This window comes from Varanus komodoensis, unplaced genomic scaffold, assembly GCF_004798865.1.
Source record: "Varanus komodoensis strain SLA01 unplaced genomic scaffold, ASM479886v1 scaffold1, whole genome shotgun sequence".
Classification (NCBI taxonomy): Eukaryota; Metazoa; Chordata; class Lepidosauria; order Squamata; family Varanidae; genus Varanus; species Varanus komodoensis.
In genome coordinates this window covers 84,526,411-84,551,394 of record NW_025335268.1, presented here as the reverse complement: position 1 = coordinate 84,551,394, position 24,984 = coordinate 84,526,411, and the positions used below count along the sequence as shown (strand labels likewise).

The window sequence follows — 24,984 nt, the reverse complement described above, 5'->3', positions numbered from 1 at the left end:
ATAAAAGATAATGGTGCAACAACTGCATGACAAAACAGAGGCTGTTTGTTTACTGCTCTAACTATAGAGCACTTTCAGTTTTTTATTTGTAAACCAAATCCCAGAGAGAACATACTGCAGCACATGGCCATCTCCCTGTCAGCATTTCGTAACCATGATTCCATTCTGATATCAGCAGCATGCCTGCATTGCTCATGATACCGCAAACAGCCCAGCTGTGAATGTTGATTCTCCTTACCCTCCCAAAATGCATTCCCTAGCCACTCTAGAGGCCACCATATATAGAAAAGATACCACAATCCACAGGTTAACAACAGCTGCTTTTGGAACATTATTTGCACATAAACCCTATCTGAAGTATCAGAACACTTTTTACTACCTTCCACTGGACCCCACTTGGTTTCAACCCATTTCTCAGTTCACTAATGCCCAACACGGAGAGAAACATCTTATTTAAGCAAAGTAGAACACAGAAGATAATTTCTATTATAAAACCCAGACCATTAGATTGTAAAGCTTCTGAGAAGGAACTAGTTAATTCATTGTAGGGGTATCATCTAGCATATGCCTGACACTGAATTATAAATATTAGGTAGCATGAAAGATATATAGAAAATATTCAAAAAGATGTTCAGGGCTAAATTAAACTACTGAAGGAGCCCAGACTGAAAGTTTTCAAAGGAAAACCATATAAATAGCACACAGTCTCAAAATGCTTTTTAAAAAGTAAAAATGAGCTGGTTTTACCATGGCAACCCATTTCTATCCTTAACATGTTATGAATGCAAAATATTTTGCATTAGTTAATTCTCAAATGCCCACCAAATCAAGGAACAGAGGCCAACACCTGCTAACAGTATAACTTTTTGCATGCAACTCAGAAGAAATTATCTTTATATTTTTTTATTTATAGAATATATTATATATTAATTCATTTTCTTGTATAATGGAAAACAACTAGACTTCTGATTGGACCCAGACTCTGTCACACTTAAGAGTAAAACCAATGAAATAACTAAGATGTACATTAGTCATGATTAAGAAAGAATGCAACCCACAATCTTGAAAAACTTCTATAGGTTGTTGTGGTTGTTGTTACTATTAAAAGGTAACCTCTATAGCACCATCTGTGTGTTTTCTTGTTGTAGGCCTTCCTGTTCAAGCTCACTGAAGGGTGGGTATTCATTTCCTACCAGCAGACAGTAATATTTACCAATAACCAGCCCCCAATATCTAGCTAAAACCCAGAGTAGCACATATTCATTGTCCTAGCAAAAGGAGCACAACTGCACTGGTCTAATGGCAATAAGCAAACTTAGAATTATACTTATGGGTACTGAATTATTTTAATTAAGTCTAATATTTCAGCGTTCAGTAATAGGTATTCTTGGTAATAGCAGGATAATTTTAGTGTTAACTGCCCCTGCAAACAGACTAGAATTTTAAAATGAAAACTATGCTATCCTGAGCATGTTAAAGTAGGTCAGTGTAGTGTGGTGTAGTTGGTAAAATGTTAGACTGGGACTTGGGAGACCCATGCCATGAAGCTTCCTGGATAACTTGGGGCAGTCATGAACTCTCAGCCTAACCTACTTCAGAGGGCTATTCTTGCAAGGATAAAAGTGAGAAGACCACCTTGTAAGCTCCTTTGAGTTTCTTGAAAAAGGAAGACACTTGGGATAGAAATATAATGCAATGATAATAATGCCCCATTCAAATATAGATTTTAATTGGAAAAATATTTTAATTCAGAAGTAGATTTTAATGGCTACATACATATGTCTAAGCAACTTTTAACTGGTATCCCAATCCTAAAAACCATGTACTTCTAACTATGAATTTTAGTGGCATTTACTTCTAAGTGTTTTTATAACTATTGTTTCAATCCATTAAATAAGCCATACTGATCACCTGCCATGTTCTGGTAAATTTGCTTCAGGCAAGCCTTAAAGGATGTAATTATAGCTGCTATGATTAATTGTTTACAATTTCTGCATGAAGCTACTTTGGTAATTGTAACCACTGTGCACAATATTTTTGAAGCAATTTCCTAATGCAATTTTCAGCAGCAGAAGTAGCAAGATGAACCAAAATATCAAGCAGCTGAAGAAGGACCACTTCTGTCCACACAAATCAAAGACTTCATGGGAGCCCAACCACAACATCTGCTAGAAAACCAGCATCTTATTAACAGAAGTGATGCTAACTACAGATGCATTTTTCAGAAATTCCCAAGCAGTCTCTTTCATAAAATATGGGTGCAAAACAGATAGCCTTAGAAGACTCCAAGCAAAGGGCAGTGTCCAATAAAGCTTTCCGGGCCAACAGTCCTGCATCTATTATCACAAATGCTGTGAATTTGTTTGCAGAGATCACATGCCTCTTCTTCACAGCAAAAATGTTAGAAAATAAACATATAGAGTTGGGGGAAAGACCTTAATCCCATTGTTCCATTGCAAATCTATGTACACTGAATCAACCCCTTACCTCTTAAATGCTAAGTTTCACAAAATTAAATTAATAGAAGAAGATTGTTGGGAAAAGAAAAAAATAAAAAATAAAGATGCAACTGTATACAATTAATGATATTATTAAAATATTAGTTATTAAAATGATGATTAAGGATTAGCTTGCTTAAGCACAGTTCTCTGGAAGAGGGCATTAGATGAGGGTGGGACACAGGATATGGAGTTCTAAAATATCCCCTCGTTAATCTATACAAGTGTTTGGGAGGAGAATGAGAGGAACGCTTTCCATCCATGCCAGAAGAATCCCCTTTGGATGAGCAAAGGGGGATGGTTTTCGACGATCCCAGAGCCGCAGAAGAGCTGGTCTCAGCTGAGACCTGCTTCATGGTGACCAGAGCTTGGTCCCAGAACATTTTGCGCAGTCTGTTTTTGCAGTTTTTGCAAGCCTGCCTGGTGAACGACTGACAGTGGCTGCACTTGTCGGTCCTGTGCCCTCCAAGGCAGAGAAGACACAGAGCGTGATGATCAGTGGGAGACATTTTGGCTCCACACTGCGTGCACTTGCAGAAGGACACCTGCTGTGCCATCAAGAAGAGGAGAGAGGAGGAAGAAACAGCGAGCGGAGACAGCGTACAGGGTAAAAGGTGGGGAGGGAAGAACAAGAAGTAAAAGTAGGGGTTTGGAAGGGCGAACAATGGGATTTAGGGTATATATAGAGAGTTTAGAAAAGAAAAAGAGGTTTAAGATTTATAGAATTAACGACTAGAAAAAGACAAGGAGACAAGCAAAGATCAAAGGCCTGTGGCACAGCGAATGACGGTCGCAAGCAAAGTGAGGAAAGGGTGGGCACTCCGACTGTTTATACTATGGGGGAAGGGCACAGAGTTCCCGCCAAAAACCGTTAAAGCGCTTAAATCTTCCCAGCAACAGGCACTGCACAGGCACAGCACCCATAATGTGTGATGCTCGGAGACCATGATGAAGAAATGTCATTTCCCTCCTTTTCTTCTGTTCAGAACCACCATTCTCCTGAGTATAGCTGTAACATGCTCAGCTTCAAGACTGGAAGACAACTCCAAAGCTGAATCTCCTCAATCTATAAAGCGTGATGAGGGAAGGCCTTGAGAGGTATAAAAAAGAATGAGCTTCCCTTTGTCCTCCCCAAGGCCTGAATTGCAATGTTGCTGCACCAGGGTGGCTGAAGCACTGAACAGGAATATTCTAATTATGTTCAGCCCTGAGAAGAGAGGACTGAGGAGTGACATGGTAACACTCTGTAAGTACCTCAAACGCTGTCGCAAAGAGGAAGGACAAGGTCTCTTCTTGCTGATGCCAGAGTGTGGGACACAGAATAATCGACTCCAGTTGCGACAACCCAGATTCAGGCTGGACATCAGGAAAAGCTTCCTCACTGTCAGAGCAATGCAACAGTGGAACCAGCTGCCTAGAGAGGTGGTGGGCTCTCCCACACTGGAGACATTCAAAAAGAAACTGGACAGCCATCTGAGTGGGATGGGGTTTCTTGGTGTCCTGCAACAGCAGGGGGCTGGACCCAATGGCCTTCATGGCCCCTTCCAACTCTACTATTCTATGGTTCTATGAAGCTGAGGGTACACCCCAACATTTTGCTGCCATGTTCCTAGTTGTTTTTTCTGAACTTATCTGCTGGGAAACAAATTGGGAGTATCCAAAAATAAAGTAGCATTTTCTGAATATTCAGAAGAATCTGTGTAAAGGTATCAAAGTCTGTAAATTAAAAGGGGGAAAACTGTTTACAAGTGACTCAAGAAGAACTTAGGGATACAATCTAAAGCCTCTGCTATAGAAACATGGGACTTGCTCACAAGTATCACACTAAACAATGCCACACTAAACTTGTAATCATCATCTTCAATAGAAGACTTACCTGGCTGTTTGCCCCATACCCAGCTCTCAACAATTGATTTGGCTCTATAGGTAGGTAATGGGACATCTTCTTCATCTTTTCTTTCTTTGTCATTCTGATCATCTTTCTTTGATCCAGTCTGAACCTCAGTGCTTTCATCTACAGAAATAAAAAAAAAAAAACACCACAGAGACACAGACTCACTAAAGGAACTGTGCAAATCTCTCTCCTTATTGCTAAAGCAATCCCTTTTGCATCAAAGGATGCATCAGTCCAAGTATTTAAAAAGTTATTTTATGTCCTCAAATTCACCTTAGCATCATCAATGCACAGTGGACAGGGAGGATGAGAAGTACTAATTTAACTGCCACAGGTATTACAATTTCTGTTTCCCTGGGTAACACTATGACCACTTCTGCTTAGGAACCATATTTCATTGTTAAACTGTGTTCTGAAAGTTAAAATATCTATTTCATACCCAAACCAAGTCAAAGCACTATCATTTCATTTCACATTTCCCAATTAATCAGATTTCATATTTTGTATATAGAATATTTCTTTATATATTGTGCCCAGTACAAACTAAATAGCAATTGTTTGTTGTCTCATTTCCAGTCCGACAAGCAATATATTAATAGATTTGCCTTGAATTTAAGTAGTCACTGCGAGTACTTCTTGTAATATTTTTTTTTTAACACTCAAGTTTGTAACCAGCTTACTTATAACTTGGGTTTCTGGCCCATTGCCAAATCTATCATTTTTCTTACAGTCATTCCCTGATTTTTAAGTTAAACAATGGATCCAAAAATGAAGTGGCTTTAAAGATAAATACAAGGGTTGAGATAAGCAATGCTTTTTGACTAAAATTATATGCATATGTGTAATAAGAAGGGTCAAGATCCAAAGAGCTATGAAATCCATTCCAAGAACTGAACTGATGAAGTTTTTAGACATTTCATTTCTTGAGAAGCAACACTGCAGTATATACAGCTCTTCCTTCCCCATAAAGGAATACAACAATGACTACTGCAAGTCCTTTCAGCACCTTAAATAGGCCCTTGGATTCCAGTTGACAAAAAAACATGCAGATCTATATAAATTCAGACTGCAATATTAGAATGCATACTATCATACCAAGTATTACAGTTTTATTGCTGGCTCATATATAGCCTTATATATTTTTCACATTTATTTATTCTGGGACTGCTTTTGTTTTATTGATTTCTACTCTCTTAAATATTTGCACAGCATTTTATTCTTTAAACTGTAATCTGTGCTGAAAACACTTTTGATTGCTTAGATTAAAGCAAGGATCTACTCTATTAGGAATTCTTTTCCTTTGACTTTACCTCTCAGAAAACTTCCCCAATATCATTATTAGTACATTTATCTGAACTCTAATATTTAGAAAACGTGCGCTATAATAATGAAGATCGATTTGTAACTGGTAAAGAAAAAGGAAAAAGTGTGATGTCTACTACATGGCTAAATCTACTACCAAATTTTGATTGTGTTCTTCTACAAAAGGTTTGATTTTCTAATCAAAACCTTCATATCCACCCCTCCCTGCACAAGGAGGTCCAGTAATGACAACCCATGGGCTAAACAAACCATCGACTGTTGGGGATGAGCAGGAGAAAGCAGATTAACCAGTAATTTCTATTTTAATCAGCTCCCTTAGAGATTTTTGAGCATGGCATCTGAATAAAGACCTATGGGTTATTTAGAGGTTAACTGATGGGTTGCTTAGCTCCTAATCAATCCTTCACTCTGTGTTCAGAAACCAAACCCAGCAACCTATGAAGGAACCAACTGTGGGTTGCTGAATACAAGCAGAAGTTTAACACTCCTTTTTTGGAAAAGTTGGGGGCCACATGCAGCTCATGGACTCTGTTTAGCCCACCCCTGCTTCATAGCAAGTACTACACCTTGAGTAGTCTGCCACACTCTCCTCTTCTAATTGATCCAATGATTTATCAAAACACAATGGATACAACTGAACACCTTCATTTAAAATACCAAAGCCTAAAATCTTTTTAATGGCTTGGCATAGTAAGTCAGGGGCAGATTAAAAAGCAATCATACAAAGAGACTAATAGAACCAATAGGAAGCAAAATCTTACTGAATATTTTGCATTTATTGGAAAATTAGTCTCATTTGTTTTTATTGAACTGAACTGAACTGAAGAACAGTTTCATTAACATACAAATTCAAGAAGCTCACCTTTCCGTGGAGATGATTCATCACTTTGGGAAAGTTCTGTTCCAGTGTATACAATTTCACCATCTTTGACCATTTCATTCCATAAGCCACAGAGTCCATCCCGGGTAAAAGCAAGCTTTAAGAGGCAGGAAAGAAAAAAAAAGAGGTACTACCATCACCTTATGATGTAATACAACACCATATTGTATTTAAAACCTCCAAGCAGCTCCTAAATTTTATACAAACAGGCTGGGGCACAAACAATTGCACAGCCTGATCCATGCAACTATCAGCTTGTGTTCCTTCAACAGCACACCTATCTCTGTTCTAGAGGACAGGCCTATTTGGAGTCTGAGTATGCTTTGAGAAGCACTGTGAGATATAGTGGGTGAGTCAACTGTCTAAAGAAACAAAACAAAACAAAACTGGCATTCCAGAGCTTTCAGGCATACCTAAAGAAGGTTTCTGAATCCTAGCTTTAAATGACTTAATTCAAGTGATGTAATGCAACTGCACAATTTTGAAACTTAAATCTCTATGCATCATACTGGCAATACTCACTGTATCTACACACCTTTACCACTCAAGTCTAGCATTAATCATTACTAAATTCAAATAATCTGTACTGTAAACAGAAGCATAAAAGCACTGAGCCAGTTCTTTGAAATAATGAGTTATCTGAATCAAAAATCTCAAAGTGAAAGTTTTCTACAACATGTGTTTCTACAGTAAACAATTACTGAAAAATCAGTCAGTTGGATCCATACTAAGTTTTTCTTTAAATCAATAGGATTGAGTCATGACTACCTCAAGCCAGTGATTTCAGTTCTGAAATGAGAAACAAAACTCTTCCTTTTTAAACATTTTCTTGCTGGTACCCAACCTGCTCAACAAAGGTCATGAGCCAAGTTTTTAGCAGCAAGAAATAGAACAAGCAGTACAGCTGAATAAGAATAAGCTTATCAAATATCACCATTTTAACTTCTTCAGAGTTTGATCATAGGATACAAGAAAAAACACTGATTGAACTAGAGTGGTTTCATTTTTTTAGTTGAACTTACTTAAAAGGTTGCTTTTTCGGTATAGAAAATTTTAGAAGCTCAAGTTCAATTCAAAAACATGGCTATAATAAATTAAGTTAAATATAGAAACAGAGCTGTCAGTCTATACACCACAAAGGTCACCTGTGTTCCACTAACTTCAGCATAAGAAGGACTGGGAAATGTTTTATGGCAGACTTAGCAAGCAGCAGCAGTAGCAGCAGGTTGTTGTTAATTTTATTTCAATATCATCCCACAGCCAAAGCTCTCTGGGTGGTTAGGCTGCTTTTCTCAAAAAAACAAAGGAGCTGATAAATTGTCTCCACTATACCACCAGTCTGCAGATGAGGTTCACATAACTGAAAGATCCTGCATACATGCACATCTAAAGTCTCCGTACGAAGAAATCTAGCATGTCCCATGGCAAAGGGATGCATGTGAATAAGAGACAGAAAAAGAATTATTTTCCACGGGCAAAGCATCCTATCATGTAAGCCCTGAGCAGCTGAGATAGGTTCACCAGATTATCCACTATTCCTGAGAACTAGATCCAAGTCATCTAATAAAAATTTGCTCTGTTAACTTGATACCTTGTCAATTACTAAAAATGCATTTAACAAAGAGATGAAAATTATTAGTTTGGTTTTTTTAAGGCATATAGATTCCTTAGAGCATTCTATGGTCGCTGAAGATCATCCACATCTAATCCTACCAATACTTTCAGAAAGTTTCAGTAAAACTGATTTCATATTCCCAAAACCAGAAGCCATATGCCAAAATCTTCTAATGCTTATTAGGTCTTTGAAAGGTCAACTTATACATATAACATTTCTTTCCTTAAGATGGGATTTTTTTTTAAAAAATCCCCTTATACAAGGCAAGCTTCAACATCCTTTCTCAAGCCTTCGCCCTAAAGCCATAATGGTCAGTAGCTATACTCTTACAAGTCTCTCTTTTCTCCAAACAGTGAACAAGGAAGCTAGGGGGTACAGGCTAAAAGAACACCTTACCAGATACCCAAACTCTACAGAATGATGAAGCTTTGTGATATAAGATGGGATTTTTTTTTAAAAAATCCCCTTATACAAGGCAAGCTTCAACATCCTTTCTCAAGCCTTCGCCCTAAAGCCATAATGGTCAGTAGCTATACTCTTACAAGTCTCTCTTTTCTCCAAACAGTGAACAAGGAAGCTAGGGGGTACAGGCTAAAAGAACACCTTACCAGATACCCAAACTCTACAGAATGATGAAGCTTTGTGATATAGCCACCACTATCTTTCAGGACAATCTAGTTTACAAATTAAGGTACCTAAAGCTCCTTCAAGTTGGCTAAACATTAAAGCCCCAGAGATCTTGCATGAAATCTCAATTCTATACAATCTCTTAAATCAATAATTGTCCTTTTTAATATAACTGGATTTGCATTGATTAGAAATTGGGAGAGTCACAAAGTCTAAATAAGTCGCTCTGCCAGCTGTGCTCTAGCATGTGAGCCAAAGCTCCAGACTTAATTATTCCAGACTTGGGCAATGCAGGGAATGACTCCACAAATCGTAACTTAATATGAAATTTTACTTTACCAGCACCTACACTAATATGGGACACATGATGTTGCCCCCAAATGTCACAAAAAAGATGCAGTGATGGCCAGTTGTAACTGATGAACATCATCAATGTTCGATATTTCTACTTCAACAGTAGCTAGTGTAGTTAAAAGGATGCAACACTGCCCAATACTTGCAAACTACTGCTCCTAGTAAAGTTCTCTGTGCCCTTACAAGAACAGAATAGAATTGTCACATAGTATCAAAAAGCCTTGCTACAGAGAGAAAGGATGCACAGGTCCCATTCATAGATCATGTTAAGTCACACAGCAAAAAAGCTAGCCTGAACAATTAGTGATGCACCCAAGAGGCGACTGAGCTCACTAGGGCTTGTTTGCACCTCCTTCCCCTTAGTCCTTCAGCCAGTATCCTAGTCCCCTTTGCAGTAGAACTCACCTCATCTCCTTACTCCCCAGTCCAATTGCTACCCTTTTTCAGGCACCGCCAGTTGTGAGGGGTTTGAAGCCTCAAAAATGTGTACTTTGGAGGCTTGTTCATTTTTTAGGCCTCAGCATATTACACATTCTTTTAGTAAGTTCTAAAATTATTCTAATTGCTGTCAGTGTTTCACAAATGCACTGAACAGGTACAGGTACAATACAGGTGCCCAATGTGAGAAGTCTTACCTGATCAACTTCCTTGCCTGTTTCAGCAAACAGTAAATGGATTGGCAAGGCAAGACTATATGCAGGCAAACTTGTGCACAGTTGCCAGGGTCAGGTTTCCTAGCTGTCAACTGAACAGCAGGAAAATGTAGCAAAAGCAGGGGTACCCAAAGAAATGGGATGATAAGACAGCAATGTAAACCTTCGGTTCTGGGGTGTTGAACGAATGCTTCCCAGCATTCCCCACCTTTGCAATATTTCCAGCTACTCAAGAAAGGGGAAGCATTAAGTCCCCCTCAAATGGCACAGTGGAATGACTCTTACTGGCTCAGTGCTCCCTGCTGCAGTCACTTTTGGGCTTGCCATAGGTCCCCCACCCCTTTTACTCTTTTCTTTCCGAAGATCACTTTTCACAATTGACAGGTAGTGACGGGCCCTCCAAAGCATAGTTCATCAACCTTAAAATGATTTAGTACAAGACATTTGCACCAATTTCTGTATGTTTTTTTTCTTTTTCAGCAGATCAGCTCATCAGTTTTTTTCTGACAGGGGCATATGCATTTGTGTCTGCATTGGTCTGTGTAAAAAGTCTTTTAAATGGAACCAGATTTTTGACAGGGAGCTCACAAACCTCCATGCTCCCTTAAAATGAAGGGGTGAAAAACTACGGATTGTGGCAAGAGTCAGGTTAAAACAAAACAAAAACAACCCTCCTGTAGAGAATCTCACAGTGAAGGGGATGAACTACAAGGCACCCCCCCCCCCATAAAGATTGCTTGCACCTCTCAACATCTGTCAAAAGCTGAGGTATCAAGAGAAAGACAAAGGAAAAACAGGCTCTCTGCTGACTCTGTACATGAATATGCATGGTGGGGGCCTGCTGCCATTTGACAGCAGACACCTTCCAGGAGAAAGGGGAGCAAGGCATGTCATTTTGGATCCATGTGAATGTGCACCTGTGCAAGTCTGACTAAAGAAACAGCTTTAACATATGCAAATTTGTTGCAACCCCCCCCCCAAAAAAAACCAAATGGGGGGGGGGAGAAACACAAACAAGTGACGACTCCTCCAACTTTGTACCAGTGTAGGTACTTTGAAGGAGCAAAGTACCTATAAAAAGGGGGGTGGGGTGAAAGGGCAAAAAGGCATAGCAAGTAAAAGTCAGAATGGGAAGAGCAAACAAGAAGGGTCAGCAGATTTCCCTGTGAGAGTCTCAAAAAGACTGATGGGAAAGATGGGGGAACAACCCACAGAGAGTCCAATCATCTGTCAGGCACCATGGGTTATTTCAGGAGGGGAAATGCCTGCATAGTCTATTCACAAAGTAGATTGTATGATGTAGACACCTGACAGACCACTGTATGGAAAACATTAGAATGCACTTCTTGAATGCACATAAACAATGTTTAACTATGCCATCTACAGAGCAAATCCCATTGCACTGGCCACATCATGTTAATTTAAAATTCACGCTAAGCCTTTAAATACATAAGCAGCAAATGAGATGAGAAGAGCATGTCCATTTTAAAATAGTATTTATTATCTCACTGAAAAGAATTATTCTCATCTCACAAAACCTCCAAAAGAAAAGCTATCTCATTTTGGCTTACAAGTCTTCAGAATACTATAAAGCACAAAAATATGAAAGACATCAGAGAATGCTGTTTCATTCTCCACCAGGCTCACAGAGCACTTGATTTAAGAGCCAGAATCTACATGTATCCAAGATACATACCACACCTGCAATCACTCAGGTTGCAATATACGCGACACCCTTGACTGAAAGAAAAATTCCTTCCTAACCTACCCAAAATAGATGGAACCATAAAGCACCAATGACTGTATAGTGATTTATCATTCTTTAAAGCCGCAGAAACTATCTGCTAATGTAGAAACTTTCCCCAATCTGCACCCAGTAAGCTATGCATGCCCAAAACCAAGGCCACAGTGTCACAAGGAGTTCTGCTTGATTCCCAGTACACCAAGGAAAAGGCACCAACCCAATTCCCAAATTCAGTTTTCTGATATTAACTATGGGGGGAGGGAAAGAACAGTGAAAAAGTCTATCTACAGTGGAGGAACTCTTGTATGTTATCAGGTCCTCCATCTGAAAAATACCCTTATGCTTAATTCAGTGACTGTTAGTAAATAAAACACATTAGTTCTTGTCCATTAGCTACTAAAGAATGACAATGGGAAAAAAGATAACTGTTAAATGGTAAATAAAATGTACAAATTCAAAAATAAGAACAGGTATTAAGCAAGGCTGTTCTTAAGCAAGTAAGCCTTCCTGCCTAATGAGATGGGATTTAAATCCAATAAATAAATGTGCACTTCTAGCATTTGACTGAATTTGGATTCCCAACTATGCTAACCTTTTCAGAATTTATGACGACTAAAAGAAAGCTCTCTAAAAGGAAACTATTACAACTTTGGTGGCTTACATCTAGCCTCTTCCTCTTGCAGCTGACCACTCGAACCCCTTCTATTTAAACATTTTACCAGAACAATCCTATACATAAATCTGAGTTAGTTTTGATAACTCAGAAATAAGTCCCACTAAATCCCCCCCAAAAACCCCTTACTCTCATTTACAGGACATTTCTATCAATAATTGTTAATAATTATCTCAGCAGGTTCTCTTAGCTTTATTCTGGAAGAATATAAAATGTCCATGCATAAGTCAAAAGAACAATAAACCAGTACTATGCATAATGAGTTTACTTGACATATCAGATATAGTTAAATTGGAAAAGAACTACCCAATAGAGACAATTAGCAGAATATTAAATCTAATTCATATTTTTTTAAATGTCAACAGAAAAATCACAAAAATATGTTTTCATCCTGTACTGTAGAATAATTGTTAGATCATTGTGTTTACAATTTACTTAGGCATATTTATCCCCTAGCTGTGCTTTTCAATTAATAGAATATATTGCATTGCTTTTAAAAACAAGGTATCTCATATTAGACAATCACGCACACCATATTATCAGAAACACTAAGTTATAATTATAATTAATACTAAACTGGAGTTCTTACCTGTAAGTCTGTCTTCAGCCATTTGGAATCAAACCTAGTCTGAGCAGCCAAACAAAACGATTCAGAAGACATCTTCCCTTTGTCAGCCAAGCCTTTTCAGCAGGCTGGATAACCTGTCTCAAAATATAAAAATATATATGTATATTACTGAAGGTGATGCAAGAAGCTACATGTAATTTTCTTTACCATCTGCTTTTAATCATTCACATGAAGAGGAGTCTCACTACGGCTAGCTGGAGCTGACAGATTTGTGAGCAGAGAAACAAGAGCATTAGCACTCTGTTTACAAGAGAGCTGTTGATACCACACAAATCTCCTCCCAGAGCTGAAGCAGAAAACATCCCTCTCTGTTTGTGCATGCTAGGCTATCAAAAACCTGTGGTGCTGCTGTATTTTAGACTAGTAACTGGTGCATGAAATAAATAATTGATTGATGATTATGCAAGCCAACATGCCAACCCATTCACCTCTCCTCATCCTGAAAAAGCAGGCAAAGGAGTAGAGGGAGCTATATGGTTTTCACTATAAAAAGGAGGAACTCCACGTGTCTCCCTAGCATATCATTTCCAGTCCCACCATCCACTCTGACTTGCTTCCATGACAAGCAGAACCTGTTGTCACATACACATGCTTTTGGCTATCTGTCTTGGGCCGAAAATCTCTCTCTCTCTCCATACATAATCCTTCAAGAGAGGAGAGTTTGTGATTTTGGCCATCAGCCCAGAAGGTAACGGTATAGCAGTTCACTGCTTATCTATTTGGAGGCCATCTCTGCAAACAAAAGAATAATGCAAAATGGGGGGGGGGCAGTTTGCATACAAGCACCTCCTCTTCACTAACACGAATCAAGCAAATCCTTTCCAGGCGCACACATGCACGCATACTAATGCTCACTAAGCCCTATGAATCCCTAAACGCAAAACCACAAACGTTTCCCCAGAAATTAACACCTCCTTCTATCACCTTCCCCCGGAAAAATAAAACATAGAAATCTCCCCTCTTTCCAGGCTCAAAGGCAGGGACAGCCCTTCGACATGGAAAACCACATTCAAGACGCCCCCCCCCCGCACACTCCCACCCCCTATTTTATATGTGACAGGAGGAACAGGGCGGGGGCTGGGCACAGGGATCCTCGTCCGTCTGTGATATATTTACTTAGCCCTATGAAACGCACGCACATATACAGATCCTAATCCCCGCGCTGCAGCTCGGCCCCCGTCCCCCCTATAGCCCTGCTGTCATCGCAGGACGCCCCTTCCCACTCCCTCCCCAGGCTTCCCAGCGAGGAAGCTCACCAGCCGCCCTCCCAGCCCCCGAAGGATGCAGGGAGAGGCCCGCTCGCGCTCCTGCTCCTCCCCCGCTTGCGACTCCCGGGGAAGGGTCGGGCGCGGGGGAGCTCTCCCAGGCCGCCAGTCGCCCGGCCCTCTCCGGCCGCCGGGGTTCGCCAGGGCCGCCTCCCTCCCGAGCCCGCACTCACCGAGCCAGCCGGCCTCGGCCCAGCGCGGAGGTAGCGGCCCCCGCAGAGCCACCCGAGTCCCCCTCCCTCCTTCCCAGCTAAACCGGATAGAAGAGAAGCCCAGGGCTGCCCCTCCGGCCAATCAGAGCGCTCGAGCCCGACCCGCTCTCACCAATCCACGCTAAGGGGGTGGGACGTTTGGGTTTCCTCTGGGAAACCATAGAGAAGCCCTGCTGAGAAGGGCTTGAAAGCTGAGCGTGCGATTACTACGGGGGGTTGTGTTGCTTTTCGGTGGTGAGTTTGCGGTAGCAACGAAGGAAGGAAGGAAGCAAGGAAGGAGCAGGTTCGACTCTGGCTTTGATAGTACTTTCTTTCCTCCCCGGTACGGAGAGGTGTATCTATCCGTGCAATCTAATTTTATGTAGAGTTGATAATGTCGTGTAAACGAGTGTGTTTATGATTGGCACTCCATCGTTGGACAATACCTTTATTAGGACCAATCGAAGTGCTTTGCAGTTCCCCAAAACTCTTGCTCAAGCGTGGTGGTACGAAAATGTGGGGAGAGGTGGCGAAGAAACTAAGAATATGCAAAGATTAGGATTTGATGTTATAAGATATGCATACTTACGCTTGCTAGCAGAAAATGGGAGCAAGAAACCTCATTGCAGCTTGCAAATAAAGGGGAGGGCTGTCGGGAGGTGCCACAAGACCCCTGCTGTGCCTGCTCTTAGACATATCGGGCCTCAGACCGGGAAGCCACATGGGGGATTTAAGCACCCTAGGGTTCCTGAGTTCTCCAAATACACCCTCTGCCTGATTTTTAAGAATCATCTTCTCCCTAAACCACAATTCATATTTGCCCTCCAGCCCCTTGAGATCAGCAGCAGGGGCTCTCCTCCGGGAGCCTTCCTAAGAGATATCAGGAAGCAAAGCACCCGGAGGAGGGCTTTCTCTGCGGTGGCGCCCCATCTGTGGAATGCGCTCCCCAGAGAGGTCCGCCTGGTGCCGTCGTTATTTGTTTTTCGGCACCAGGCCAAGACCTTTTTATTCAAACAGTATTTTAATAATCTTCAATACTTATAGTTTTAATTATGCAGCCAGTGTGTTTCCAAGTTTTAATTGTAATTGTAATTCTATTTGTTTTATTTATTTGTTGTGAGCTGTCCCTAGGCTGTGTAGCAATGGGGACAGCATATAAAACTTTTAAATAAATAAATATAAATAAAAATTCAGTTGAGTCAGCCATGTCCTCCAATATTTTCGATAGTATTTTCAGGAACTGGGAAAGCTTAGGTGAAGGGAAGGAACCAAGTCCCACAAATCTGGATCCAGGCCTCTGAGCATAAGCACAATCTTATTGATACACATGGATCAGTCAAAACTCTCAGCCATTTTTTTCAAACATTGCATATCAATAACTTCACTTAGCTTATAGGATCCTGGTGCCTGTGAATCCATAAATTTCTTGTTTTCCCTTGTAGCCGCCCCATTTTCCAGATCCTAGCTCATCCTTCATCATTTTCCATTGCCACCACAATGTCTGGACTGACCTTACCCTAACCATTCAATTTTTTTTTTCTCGCCTTGTTCCCTCCAGGATGAATGAAAGATGCATCTCTGTCATAAAATCTCTGCAGCAAGAAGATTCTTTGTAAAAGGAATTCTCTGGTTTAAATATTTTGAAATCTTTTTCCTTTGCACATATGGTACATGTAAGTGTAGAAAGCATGATATCAAAGTAGGTCAAAATATGTTTTGCTGGATCATCTTAGATGGTTTGGATAATATACCAAGCTCAGCTGGTTCAATAAAGTGGTTTTTGTGAGAAGTTATCTTTCTGCTGCCTGCATGAGCAGCACTTTTGTTATCAAAAGTGGCCTTCACTTGTATGTTATCATGGTCCTCAATCAGTTTAAACTATCTGCCGTTACAATGTGCTAAGCTGCACTTTAATGATGGGTGGTTATACAATTTCCAGAAAAATAGAGTATTTCATTCATTTATTTAATTTTTATACCACCCAGTAGCCAAACTCTGTGCTGCTATTCAGGCCTTCATATACCTGCAGAGGATGTATTTGTCTTGTGTTGATACAGAATGCATTATAAGATTAGCAGTCTGCATATTCAGTTGTCTTAGGTTATAAAAATAGGCCTGACAATAAAACTGGACCTTTGTGAATCTGATGAACAGGCCTTACAGAGCTAACAAAAGACTTGGTCTTCATGAAGTTGTGTGAACTAACATGCCTACCTGTGCAGCTGACAGTGAGTTATTATAGATCAATGACCTGTAAATGAAAATATTTTCCTGACTGGATGGTGACAAACCAAAATATACCTTAGGAGAGAGTTGGAGCAGGGAGAGAGTTTGAAAATCTCTGTTTTGATAACCCAGTAGATGGAACTTAAAATTGTTGTGAAGACCTTCATCCCATGCTATAGTGATGTTTCTACTTCTTGCACAGGAAAAAACACTGAAGCTGCTTCAGGATACTTTGTATCTTGGCTACTCCAATCTCCTCCACTCTCTGCCCCCTGAAACCCTCCTTTAGCCTTTTTCTGAGGTCACGTACCCAAATAATTACCAGCAGGGTTCTTCCCATGCCAGTTACGAAGAAGAGGGATCCAAATGATGCTGTTTACTCCCAAAATGCAAAGTTGGCCATTAGTGTCACTAATAAGAAAGGAAGGAGACATTATCTGGTTAGCATTGTCACTGACTTGGTTCAGTGCTTGTGTTTTGATCAAGAGGAAACTAGGACACAAAAATGTTGCAGCACTACACTAAAGCAGATGTAAAACCCCAGTGAAGATTGCCCATGTTAATTGCGATTGTGTTTTCGTAATTGTGATTTAGTATTTTCCTAAGCATATGAGGTAACTGCTGCATGACAACACAAGTAGCTTCCTCATTGAGCTGTGATTGTATAATGTTGCCTAACTATGTTCCATTCCAATGTCAAGATCAAAAAAGTATTAGATGGCAGGGGCAGGGAGAGGGGTCTGCAGAGGCTTCTGCGAAAGAATAGTGCTGGAGTTGCAGGCTAATCTAGGTTACTGCATTGGTATAGGAGTGTGCATCAATATGGCTGTACCAAGAACAGTCACCCCTGTGATACACAGCATACAGCTAATGCAAAAAAACTATTGTGCAGTAAAAAATGGGCAGAGAGAGGGCATGTGGAACAGAATCTCCGCACTGGGCTCAGTGCAACCCTAAATATCTGATGTTTCTGAAAGGCATTATAATAGGATTGTAGAACTGTTGGTGCAACTGGCTAGACTTGCCTACTGGCTTTGCATAGGAAGTTGCTATAGGTATAATACTACAAGCACTATCTGCCATTGAAGCACGTAAAGCACATTTGCATTTGGTTGATATCTCAATGGAACTATATAACAAACTTCAGGTGAAGCTGCAGTCCTTGAAAGTAAGCTAAATAATGCAGAACTAGACATAATATGGGGAAAATGAGTCTCCAACTCTTGTGCTTTTCTTAAAATGCTTGCAGGAGAGAATAGGCTGGTAGTAGGGGTTTGCCTAACCCAGTTAGTCTTAACTAGGACCATGCAAGACCCCAGGAGATGATCCATAAATCTTGAAGAGTGTGGGAAAATTCAGGATTTTAGTCATCTTCTAGTGGAAGAAAGATGTATATAGCTTACCTTGCTCTTAAGATAAATCCCTGTATTTCTTTCCCAGTCCCTTAAAAAATGGCACACAGCAAAGAGGAATCCAACATGAAAGTACCCTCCCCACTGGGAGTAAATAACTTACCAAAATATTTTCCCAAGAAAACAAAAGGGACACAATAATAACTAACAAGCCCTGACAGAAAAAATTTCTCAAAGTGTCAATTAGGTTCAATTAAAAATAGTACTTCAAGAACCTGTTCATCCCTTCTGTGTTTTGGAAGCTATATGTAGTTGGACATCATTTCATAATTATGTGTATTTCTGGTACACCCAGCAGCTCATCAAAATATGGCATCTCTCCATTGTACTGCTTGAAAGAAATTGCATGACTACCCAACCAAATCTATTACTACACCATATTCCATGTCGCTTGACGAAACCCTTCCTTTGATCTACAGCTTCAGTTTGATATGAATACCTACAACTACACTAATCATTTTCCTTCCCTGTAACATGGTTCTCCATCCTTTTAGGGCCAGTGGAGTGTTGTGGGTGCTCTCACAAAACAGCTACCATGAGGGATGGCTTTCCCATTGACAATCTGGATGCTATTGTGGGTGTGGCCAGTGGCAAAACACAAATTTCCCAAAAGGCCAACTAATCAGGCTGAAAGAAAAATAATTTGCTTGAGTACCTAAATACAAGGCAGAGCTGAAGTTTCAGTTCCAAAGCACAAAACTATCATTGTGTGGTTTTCTGTTCCAACACCCATTTCATGGAAGGAAAATTCATGCAGGTCAAAGACGAAGTAAGCTGGCCAAAAAACTAAGGGGCAAAGTTCCAAATGCCAAATCACATATTTACTCCCACAAAGTCCAACAAAATACCCATTTCACAAACCCAAATGGCTGATATCCAGAGAAACCACCACCATTATCACCCCAAGGGAAGTATATGCAAACTAACAGAAAACCCTTCCAAATATCTCATTGCACCCTGTTCCCAATACAATCCCCTGAAAATGCACCTACTACACCAAAGCAAAGAAACCAGCAAATCCCTTCCCAAACAGGTAAAATACTCCCTTTTCCCACTTCTCTGACCCCCTAGGATGCTTGCCAAAGAACCCTCTAGCATCCCAGAAAGTTTCCATTGGAACTGAATTTAGAGAGATTTGCTTTCACCTTAAAGAAAGGGTATTAATACTTGACTTGGAAATCACACTAGGGTTTGGCAGTGATTGTAATGGAAACCAAGTTTCCCAGAACAGTTCATTTTTATAGATTTGCAAGCTATTTTTATTGACAAGGGAATGGTGCTTAGAGACGACCAGCAACAAGCATTATAATTATGAATTGGGGCCAGAGTTTGTAGATAATCTTTCTTCTTTTTGCAGTGGGTACTGATAATTATATGGTGCACAAAGGCAACACAGAACAACTTCTGTGAAAGCAAAACAGAACTATTCATTGCAGGACAAGGCAGTCATTGTTCTCTTGTGCAGGAGTGTTTTGTTTTCTACTCTCCTAGAGAATTTGAAAGAAAATGATATTTGACTTAAAAGAATAGAAATCTGTTACTTCGAGATAAGCTGAATTCATGCAAGTAACCATTTGTACCAGACATGCTTCCATGCTATTACCTGATGGCAATTTTGGTGGTGTTTTTATGCTAATCCTTATGAACTGAGCTCATATCTTAAGTTTTATTGTTCCTAAACAACTGGAACCTGAACTTCCTTGGCAGAGCTGCAACATTTATGTAAATGTTGCAGCCATTTTCAGGAAAAATGGGTCTATGGGAAATAAAATAAGCAATTGATTAGCACACTTAACATCTAGAGTCTCTTTGTTGCTTTATGAAAACCTTCCCCACCCTGATGCCCTCCATATAATTTGGTATTCAGCTCTTATCAGTCTCAGGCAGTTTGGTCAATGGTCCAGAATACTAGCCATTGTAAGGCACCAGTTTGAGTAAAGAAACCTTTATATTCCTAAAGTTATATATAATTTAGTTTGCTCATAGGATTTAAAAATCTACTGAGTTTATTTTGTAATTAGTATTTGAATAAACTGTACTTCTAAAATTTAATATAGCAAATCAAGGGGCAAACCAGATTATTTATATCAACATGTAGATTCCTAATTTATGTCTGACCAGAGGGAAGTTCAGCAAATAGTACCTGAAACATATCGGTCATCCTAGAAACCAAAAGAAGCAGGGAGAATTGGAGAGAAAAGAAGATACCTTAACTTGATAAAAATCATGAAGGACATGCATTTTGCACATACTGCATATCCATCTGGATGGTTTTCAAAAATACCATGACAAATTTCAAGGAGAAATTCCTTGAATCATGAGAACGAGCTGACTAAACACTAAACACATTTCTGGGCTGAAAAAATGACCCAGTCAGTTTATTGGATTTTAGACTAAAGGTAAAAAGAGATTGAGGGAGCAATCTGCCAAGTTTTTTCTGAGCATTTTCTATTAATTTAAATAGACCTTGCCAGTTCAAGATCATACATACATTTTTATACTCTCTGAACATATAACTCTTCTGATGAGAAATGATTATTGAAGGCTTGCCAGTAATATTTTCTACATGTCTTGAAGCTTTTAAAAAAAAACTTAAGATTGGATGTGTTACTTCAAATTTTGCTCCATTTTCACCTTCTAGGCTCATGTTCCATTCATGTTATCTGAAACATTATTAACTATATCATTGTTAACTATAATATATGCCATCCCATTGATGAATTTAACGTGACCATATTCTTTTGTCCTAAAAGAGTTAAATTAGCACTGCAATTCTAGCTACTGATTTGAGAGTAAGGATCACTGGACTTGGTGAGACTGATTTCTAAGGGTACTTTCAGACAAGTATTTTATCGCACAATAACCCTGCCTTCTTCACAGAATTTTAGAAAGTCCATAGGACAACTTCCACTCTTGTGTTTTCCCAGTGCTTGTTCCATATCTTTTAACCCAGAAAATCCATTAAGAAGAAAAAAGTGGAATTGCTGGACAGTTCTAGGGACTCTGTAAGAATACTGTCTGTAAAAAGGTGCTAAATAAGCCTGCATTAAATAAACCTGCCTGAGAAGCACAAATCTATTATTATTATTACATTGTCACCATGTGGAGATGACTTGAATCTGCTTCCATACTGCAACTGTTCCACATCATAAGCAATTCATTTTTCCCAGACCACTGCTATACTGCAATTTATTGTTATGCCCCTAACGAACATTATTAGCCACACAGAACAGATGTAAGCTGCATAGAGAAGCATATAGACTCATGGATTGCTGTGCAGAGCAGCCTCTGAGTGGAAGCATTTCTATGTGGCCATGTTATGGGAACTCTCCTCACTTTGGTTTGTATCTAGTATCTAGTTCCATCATTCTTGCTTTCCAAATGGTTCTGTTTAAAGATAAACAAGTAGATCTGGAAATGTTGGAGGTCAGCCAACCAGTGCAAGCACTGCTGTTGCCAAATGTTGGGATCAGTCCTTCTCTGACCTCCAAATTATTTTGGGCAAGTTAATTTCCTTGATGGAAGAAAAACATTATTGAAAGAGTTTCTTTTTGGCAGCATCATCCTTGTACAACTATATTCTGTAGGAAACAATTTGTCACCTGGAATAACTGCTAAGTTTTCTGGAAAGCTGGCCTGTACATTTATATTTACTACATCTTACTAGATCCAAATATAGTTAGCAGCTGCCTGCCTATAAACTGGAGTGTAGTGGGTAGGAAAGGTTAAGGCAAACTTCGAAGTGTTTGGATAAAAATCTGTTAACAGTTAACACTCGATTAACGTGCGCTAACAGAATTATTGTATTAATTGTGATTACAATTCCAATTTGTAATTTATATATGACTTTTTATCCTGCCCTTCCATGAAGGAACCCAAGTTAACATTTATGGTTGCTTTCTGCTTCACTCATTTTTTCCCCTACAACAAACCTGAGAGGTAAGAGTGACTTCCCTAAGGTTGGCAAGTGAATTTAATGACATGAGTGGAGATTTGGACCTTGGTCTCTCCAGTCTTAATCTGACCTGCTAGCCACTGCATCACGGTGGCTGCAAGTAAAGGCCAAATCAATATAACACTAATGCTTCAAGCTAACCTGTTGAAGCTATTTGTTCACCTTGATTTCTACCTAGAGCTTTAGAGTGTTAAGAAAGCAAGTCTAAAATCACAGATGAAAGTGAAATGCTGATGTGGGACTGGAGAAGTAGGAGGAATGAGTATTTGAAAAGGGAGTCACTGGAATCTCTCTCTAAAAGCTCCATCCTGATTACAGGGGAAAATGAAATAATCATTAAGCCCAGCAATTAACATCTAACTAGCAAAGAGCAGATCATATGCAAGCACATTTAGCTGTTCAACCTCCAAGCCTGTGGGAAGACACAGGGCTTGCATACCTTCCAAAAACTAGCAACAAAAGGCAGTGACAGATCTTGATTATTCCATGTAGATTTAGATTTTTTCATGGAAAATGTTGCAAAGTATTTCAGCATACTCTTCAATAAAAGGTATTGCCCAATTGTGATTTTGTTTTGTTTTGCTTATGGACCAACACAGCTATCTTTTTTATTGAACTGTATAGTAATGACAGTGGCAATGTTCAGTTGATCCTTTCTCATTTTACGAACAAAGCTGTTGCCCCTTCCCTCTTTCCTTCATAGTATGCTGTGGTAATCCCAGAAGTCTCAAATTAATCATAGTTTTCCATTGCATCTGAACCAGGAAGCTATGGTTTAGAACAAGCTAGAATTTTAAACCATGTTCTGAAGTTGCTTCAAGATCCTGAATTTATTAAATTCCTTCAAACTACGGTTTCCCAGTCTGGACCAAATAGAAAACTATGGTTAACTGGGGACTTTTCAGCCTGATTGCTGCTCTCCACATAAGGAGGAAGAAAGTGGCTGTGCGTGGGCACAAGGCTCGTACATATATTGGTTCAACTGAGCCAAGAAGATTGACCAGACTTGCTCAGTATAACAGCGATGCCATTTGCACATACAAGTTCTCTCATGGTTGCAACCTTTTTTTTTTTCTTTTTAAAGGGGGAAATAACAGGCTGTAATCCCAAAATCACTTATAGGAAAATAAGTCTCATTTCACTGAGCAGAACCTACTTCTGAGTATACATGCTTATTCATAAACTGCATGTTAGATCTCATAAATACAGTCACTTCTTCCAAGTAGGGTCAATAAAAGCCTGGGATTAGGAAGCTGCTTGTAGTGTCCATGTATGCAATGGTTAAACCATGTTTGCCTTGACCTGGCAATTGTTCTGGCTGCCCGTGCAACTGTTTGCCTGACCTGCTGGCAAATGTTCTGGCTGCAACTTGCAATGACTTAGAAATAAACCATGATGTGGGTGCCGCTCTTTGTGGCAAACCAGTCTAAAGGATTCACAGCTATGGTCAGCTACTAGTGATGACAGCTTTAACTGGTGCTGCCACAAAGTACCTATCACCATGAGAAGTGTCTCTCAAATGCACAGTACATCCTGTAGTTTCATTATGATCTGGCTCAGAAGAATAGTGCTCATCTCTTAAAGAACTAAATAGTTGGAAACATCAATATTGAAAGGGCTGCCTCCTATATGTGCTTCTCTATATCCTACAATTATCATAATCAGAGGACTTCCTTCTCAATAGAAAAAGGAGATTGCATTTATATCCTACCTTGTGAGGAGCCCAAGGTGTCTTACATAGATCCCTTTTATCCTCACAACAACCTTGTGAGGTAGGTTGGTCTGAGAGTGGGTGGACTGGCCCAAAGTTAACCAGTGAGTTTCATGGCTAACTTGGGGCTAGAACCCAGATTTTCTGGGTCTCTAGTCCAACACTTTAATCACCACACTATACTGACTCTGAGTCATGGCATCTCATGTACCCTGTTAATGTTTCTAAAATGTCTGGGACTGCCATATTTTCAGGATGCACTTTAAAGGAATGGATAGAAAGCCATGCTTCTATTATATTTAAGAGACATTTGTGTAACACTTACTGCAGCTATGGTATTCATTTATATATTGTTAGACTTGTTGGAATCAGAAATCAATTAGAACTGTAACTTTAGTAACATACAATACTTAAGCAAAATTTTGCAGTTAGTCTTACCCCTCTGAGTACTGTATCATGTCCACAGTCAACGTTTGTAAATTGGGAGGAAGTGGATCCCAATTTTCATTTAAAAGTGATCTTGAGAAATGCACCAGGAGCACTGGTAAATCATCTCCAAATGAAAGCTGCCAGGCAACCCTACCCTCCCATCTAAATTATGGAGTTAATTGCTGTAGGCGTGGTGGTGCACTCAGTGACTGTCCCTACCACTAAAATCTTCAGTCCAGCATTGTATGTCTTTCTGGTTTACAGTAGGTTGATCCAGGATAGGTTGCTACTGAACTGAACTGTGGACTGATGTTGGAATGTGTGTTATCATGGCTGGATCCAGCTAAGAAATCATGGTGCGCAACCTACAGTTCACAACCCAACATCAAGCCATAGGTTTTGTCCTCCACCAGCTCCTCATAGCTTACAAGCCATAGCTTGTTAGTATAGCTGGGTTCAGATAAAACAATAACCCGGATTTCAAAAAGAGCCCACGGTTAAACAGCAACCAGTCAACCCTTAAGTGTGGGTTATCATCTTGTGTGAACGCAATGCCCTATTTTCTGTTCATTTAATCAAACTTATCGCTAGTTTAATTTAGGGGAAAAATCCTCCCAATGTGTTGCACTACAATTGTTAAACAATTACCGGGAAGTATGGCTTTCTGAACACAAAAGTACATTAATGGACACGTTCAACTGCACTATTTTTTTTAACGGAGGGGGCAGCCCTGTAAATCATCTGAATTCGTAGGAGCAACCCTGCACCCCCACAAGAGCAACGGCCAACAATGCCCTCCCTTGTCTGCTTCTCGGCAGCATTCGTGCCAGCTTTCTGCCGGGAGCCGCGGTCCATCGACGTCACCAGCAGCCTGCATGGGCATGACGTGATGGTGCAACGCCATGA

The 24,984-nt window shown here is 39.9% G+C and overlaps 1 protein-coding gene and 1 long non-coding RNA gene across 6 annotated transcripts in view; one reads left to right on the top strand and one right to left on the bottom strand.

Moving 5' to 3' along the window:
• HERC2 (HECT and RLD domain containing E3 ubiquitin protein ligase 2) overlaps positions 1-14,413 on the bottom strand; it is a 101,755-nt gene extending 87,342 nt beyond the window's left edge. For 4 of the 5 annotated variants that reach the window (XM_044433102.1, XM_044433137.1, XM_044433121.1 and 1 more), the window contains exons 1-4: positions 14,328-14,413; positions 12,851-12,963; positions 6,578-6,692; positions 4,375-4,512 (exon numbers count right to left, since the gene is read on the bottom strand). In XM_044433102.1, the coding sequence (XP_044289037.1) occupies positions 4,375-4,512; positions 6,578-6,692; positions 12,851-12,922 (325 nt within the window). In that variant the 5' untranslated portion in view covers positions 12,923-12,963; positions 14,328-14,413. Of the gene's footprint in view, positions 1-4,374; positions 4,513-6,577; positions 6,693-12,850; positions 12,968-14,327 lie in introns of those variants that run through there. The other variant, XM_044433112.1, reaches the window with a different exon arrangement.
• A 2-nt stretch (positions 14,414-14,415) lies between these two features.
• Positions 14,416-16,138, top strand: LOC123024975. Its single transcript, XR_006415039.1, has 2 exons — positions 14,416-14,688; positions 15,904-16,138. It is a non-coding gene; the product is annotated as an uncharacterized LOC123024975 (long non-coding RNA).
• Positions 16,139-24,984: the final 8,846 nt, after the last annotated feature.